Source organism: Etheostoma cragini, chromosome 22 (assembly GCF_013103735.1).
Source record: "Etheostoma cragini isolate CJK2018 chromosome 22, CSU_Ecrag_1.0, whole genome shotgun sequence".
NCBI classification, from domain to species: Eukaryota; Metazoa; Chordata; class Actinopteri; order Perciformes; family Percidae; genus Etheostoma; species Etheostoma cragini.
Window position 1 is genome coordinate 1,451,026 of NC_048428.1, and position 5,530 is coordinate 1,456,555.

General features: G+C 45.0%; 1 protein-coding gene across 1 annotated transcript in view; it reads left to right on the forward strand.

The window, feature by feature from the left end:
* Positions 1-5,530, forward strand: part of reck (reversion-inducing-cysteine-rich protein with kazal motifs) — a 38,187-nt gene that overhangs the window by 19,441 nt on the left and 13,216 nt on the right. The window contains exons 10-15 of the mRNA XM_034862202.1: positions 130-386; positions 2,330-2,542; positions 3,589-3,725; positions 4,381-4,524; positions 4,616-4,804; positions 5,099-5,221. Coding sequence (XP_034718093.1) covers positions 130-386; positions 2,330-2,542; positions 3,589-3,725; positions 4,381-4,524; positions 4,616-4,804; positions 5,099-5,221 — 1,063 coding nt within the window. The remainder of the gene's footprint in view (positions 1-129; positions 387-2,329; positions 2,543-3,588; positions 3,726-4,380; positions 4,525-4,615; positions 4,805-5,098; positions 5,222-5,530) is intronic.

Here is a 5,530-nt window from a genome sequence, read left to right on the forward strand (position 1 = left end):
CACACACGGCTCTAACACTAACCCAACACATCACTCTGCAGGTACACACACGGCTCTAACACTAACCCAACACATCACTCTGCAGGTACACACACGGCTCTAACACTAACTCAACACATCACTGTGCAGGTACACACACGACTCTATCGCATCACACTGCAGGTACACACACTAACCCCAGACTGTGACCAGCCTGTGCTCTGCTCTCACAGGGACATGTGTCAGGAGATCAGCACTAACTGGGGCAGCCAGACGTGGCAAGACTTTGACCAGCTCTGTGAGTACAACCCCGTGGAGACGGAGCTTATCAACTGCCTGGCTGACGTCAGAGAGCCGTGCCAGCTGGGCTGCAAGGACCTGGCCTACTGCACCAACTTCAACAACAGGTCAGAACCCCCCCCCCCGTCTCAATCAATTCTTGTTGTTGGCTGTCAATTCCAGAAGTCTGTAGGACACAATGTTGTAGGTTCTTCCATTTCCAATAACATTTTTTCTGTGTTTCTTTCATGTTCTGTAAATCTCTCATAAAGCTTTCTGGATTTTTCTTTCAAAATTTTCATCTTTATTATTGTCATCTGTGGATTTTAGTGTCCTTGTTGACTCTCTACTTTTGTTAGAGTTCCCGAGGAATATGAGGACCCAACATCAGAGATAGGCAGGCAGGCTGGGGAATGTTGAATATGAGGATTTGCACAGAACAGCACAGAAAAGCAGACTATCAAAATAAAACAGGAACCATGACATACTTATTGACACTCACAAGAGACTACAAGACAGAAACCACAACTAGACAAGACAAGGGCTTGACCAAGGACTAAAACATATACAAGACCAAAAAATAACACAATCACAAAGACGAAATATATATAACAAAATACCAAACCATAACAACTTCAAAGGAGAACAGCAAGCATGGTAGGCAAAATAAGGCCTTTTTTGAGCTGCTGTATACTATCCGGTCCCTATCGGGTTTTCCCTTCCATTGTGGGATGTGGAATATTTTAAATAGTTTGGGAATTCCCTGCCCTCTGCAACTGCTAGCAATTTCTTTGCCCTCTCTGAGAAAGGGGGTTCATTTTGCCATCACACGTACGAGGTTCACTCTATCAGACTCTAGTTGGCCAGTATGCAGGATTGCTGAAATTAAGTGTGTGTTTAGTCTCTGATCCATCCTGCTCGGTCTGTCCGTTGCGGGGCAGTGGGCCCCTCCCGCATCCCTCTCTCTGTCAGCTGACTGCAGCTGGATCTCTGTCCTGGCCGTTAGCAAAGAGCTGGCCTGTTAGCTCATGTAAACGTTGTCTGCGCTGTTTCTTACCTTGCCCTATGTCGACTTTACTAGTTCCAGCTTCACCGTCACCCCCTCTTTTTTAAATTTGTTTAGAAAATCTCTAAGGCCTTTGTTTTCTTCTTCTCTTCTTCTCTTTTATTTCCTTTTCTGAGCGCCAAACTTGTGCTGACCGGACATTTGGAGTGTACTGAACTTTAGATTAAATTACATCAACTATTGATCAGCAGCCAAACCATTTTTGTGTTAGGGGGGGGGGGGTTCTTGACCACTATTTTGAGGACAGTTAGGGAGAAAACTTAAATATTCCATCTTTTTCCAACAAATTATTTTAAAAAAAAACATTTTTTAATTATTCCATAATTTAACGAGGGCCCCCAACCTGGGCCTGGGACAACAGACGCGTTCTCTCTCTCTCTGTCTACCAGCAGGGGGTCCTCTGATATGTAGTCCGTCTCATGTTGGTCCAGACACGTATGAAATCTATTGACAGAACACACAGCAGGGCTCTCTGGTGCCCCAATGGTTGATAACCATAATGCCTAAGCATAAGAGCCTGATGATATGAGCTGCTGGGACTGCTGGAGTCAGCGAACGCCACATTCACTTTGGGTTTGAGAGAAAAAATCCCTGTTGACCATGCTAGGCTTAAATAAAGTAAAGAATGCAGGGTTTTACAACCCACACACACACACAAACACACACACACACACACGGCTGCTGCAAGATAAACAAAGCATCCACCCATGAGGAGTAAATGATGCACCACACCCAAACTGCTGCCTGGAACCTTCTCCTTTTAAACCACCAATTAGCTGACTCACATGAGACCAAACCCACCAATCGGACATCAAAGACACTTCCTGGTGCAGTGGGAGAGGAAAACAGCCCTGACATTATCCAGAGGGACTCCCTCTAAGTGTTACAAAGATACAATCCCCAGCTTGCAGTATTAAACAGTTTGATTTTCTGTATTTCTAGCTTTCTAGCTATGATTTTACTTTGCATTCTTGTCCAATCACAGCTGTCTGTCTCTGTCCACAGGCCCACAGAGCTGTTCCGCAGCTGTAACGTCCAGTCAGACCAGGGCGCCATGAACGACATCAAGCTGTGGTCTAATGGGACGATCAAGATGCCGTTCATGAACATCCCTGTGTTGGACATCAGGAAGTGTCTGCCAGACATGTGGAAGGCTGTGGCCTGCTCCCTGCAGATCAAACCCTGCCACAGCAAGTCCAGAGGGAGCGTCATATGCAAGTAGGTCCTCTACCCCCCTGCAGGGGACCAGTTCCTACTCCGCGGGGACGGGCAACAGGGTGGACATGAGCAGGAGGACAGCTGTGCAGGGAAACTTAAGATGAACTAAAACCAACAGTGTTGGGCAAGTTACTTTGAAAAAGTAATTAGTTACAGTTGCTTGTTACTTCTTCCAAAAAGTAGCTAAATTAGATACTCAAATTATAAAAGTAACTAGTTTATTCAGAAAGTAAATAATGCGTTACTTTCAAGTACATTTTTAAATGTTCACATATGACCCCACCTCCCCCCCTTTAATGGCACATAAAATACATGAGCATGTTCAATATTTATGATAAATCTGAATATTATATTGAAATGGACACTTAATACAATACATTAGCAGAAACAATGTCCACGCATCTGAATTATTTTAATGTTGCTGTGGGACAAAGTGAGACTAGCCTCCAATCCGATGCCATGCACGTAGATACAGGATTATGTCTAGTGGATCCATACTAATAACAACATAGATGTTTTGGAACTTTTGATATTCATTGTCCCTCAACAGGCCACAACTGGGCCAAATTAAGACATGCTTGTTAAGAATTATAGCAAAAATACATAACAAATACTGTATATACACTCTTTGTAGTGCAAATAACGTAAGTGGCCTGATGGTTATATTTGTGCGTTTGTGTGTGTGTGTGTGTGTGTGTTTGTTCCTGCAGTGGGCTCCACTCGTCTCGTGCACAGCCCACTAAGCGAGCAAGAACAGTAAAAAAAAGTATTTGGCAGTAACGGTAACAGCGTTATTAAGATAGGAAGATTTACCCATGACATTACTTGTTACTTGTTATCACTTAAAACCAATCTGCAAATATTCTCATTGATAGATTCCTACATATCTTACCAATTATGACCGTTCCCTTAGTCTCGCTTTGTCAGAACTTCCTCCACATCCAGCCGCAGAGCACCCGGTCCAGCACCCAGCCCTCTTCCTCTCCACCAAGCTGGTACTTCTTCCAGATTTGTTTCTGTTTTAGTCATCTCTTATTTGTCCTCAGGTCAGATTGTGTGGACATCCTGACCCAGTGTGGGGATAAGAAGCGTTTCCATGAAGGACAGACTCCCGAGAGGATCTGTGAGCTGCTGTCGCCCATTGACGACCCTGAACGCTGCATCCCCCTCCACAGATACCTCAGTGAGTTAGCAGGCAAAAATCTGTAGTGCAGATTTAGACCTAAAAGAAATGGTGTTGTTACTACAGAAGAAACAATTGAATCCCACAGAAGATTTGACAACCACACTGCTTTAAGGCCTTCAAAAGCAAATGAATAGATTCATGGCTACCACGAGGCACGACACCACTGCAGCTGAAACTTTTTATTTATTTTTTAATCGGAGGGATTTTAACTGCTATTTGTCAGATTTAGATGTGATCTGTTGTTAATTAAAATCAGCAACAGATTGCATGTGGAGCATTTTAACAGCTACTCTGTCATAATTAAAACTAGAGACTGTGTACAAGCTGATATGTGGGTCTGATAACATTTTATTAAATTGGATTCAAGTATATATAGTATATTATTACATTTTTAATTATGTTATATGTAATTTCATTGACGTTTTAGCATTCAACCATGAAGGTACAACACATAAAAGAGCTGTACATTAATTTCATATAAGCCAAACCCTAAGCCACAAAAGTTTCTGGTTGGGCTTTTATTTTGAAACCCAGTTACTGTAAATCAGTGAGTGTATCTGTCTCCATTGTCCCCAACATTAAATAGTCTCCTATCTGATCTGACAGTCTTGTTTACACTCTCATATCGGCCCATCCCCTCCTTCCCTTCCAGCCCCCAGTTCCCTAGACAACAGCATCGTGGAGGAGGTCATCCATCCATGCAACCCCAACCCCTGTCCCAGCAACCACTTATGCCAGGTGAACAGGAAGGGCTGCCTAGATGAGCTCAGCTGTCAGCCACACCTGTGTGTGCCAGGTACGAGTCGCTGCCACACCACTGCACTGTGTCTGAAGCATCGCACCCATGCTCACTATGAGTGTGTGTTTGTGTGTGTGCGTGTCTTTAGGCTGCAAACTGGGCGAGGCCTCCGAGTTTCTGGTGCAGCAGGACGCTCGTATCCAGGTGCCAACGCGCAGCGGTCCTTCTGGGTGTCACGAGGTGTGCAGCTGTGGTCCCAGTGGGCGTCTGGAGAACTGTCTGCCGATGCCCTGTGTGGACACCAACAAGCCGTGCATCGTAGGAGGACAGAGGAGGAGTAAGACGTCCCTCATATTTGTCTGCATGTCCAATGAGTTTCCACTGGTCCCTAGGGGCCATGACCCACCAACCCGATAATCAGCCGTTGGACAGTTTGGCGAGGTCAGACGCTCTAGTCTAGATATTTGCACTGAGAGTAGAAGTTGCACGGCCTCACAGTGAGACCCAACTCCCTGAGGTTTCCCTGAAGTATCCTTCATGCTTTCATAGAATCAAGTGTCCGGCTGCTGTGTACAGCTCCGCTTCCTTACCGAAGCATGCTGCTGACATGTGGACATGTTGTTGTCTCCAGGCCACGGGACATCTTTCAGGATGGACTGCCACACTTGTTCCTGCTTTGGTGGGGACGCCATTTGCTCCACTAGGGCATGCCTCAACTACGACAGCTCTGACCAGGACCGCAGACACTTTACCGGTGGGTGGGTGTGTGTGTGTGTGTGTGTGTGGGGCTGTGTTTGTGTCCGGACTATTTTCCTAATATGCTCATTTTCAGGTTCATAATTTTATTAAGAGGTTATATTAGAATTATTTAATTTTTGTTGTACTAAACATTGCTGCAGCTCCTCTTTTCACCCTGTGTGTTGAGCTCTCTGTTTTAGCTACAGAGTGAGACATCTCACTTCTGTTCCATCTTTGTTGGGAGTATCTAGGTAAGGACTACTAGCCAGTCAGAAGCGGAGTATGAGGGCCCTGACAGTACCTAGGTAAGGACTACTAGCCAGTC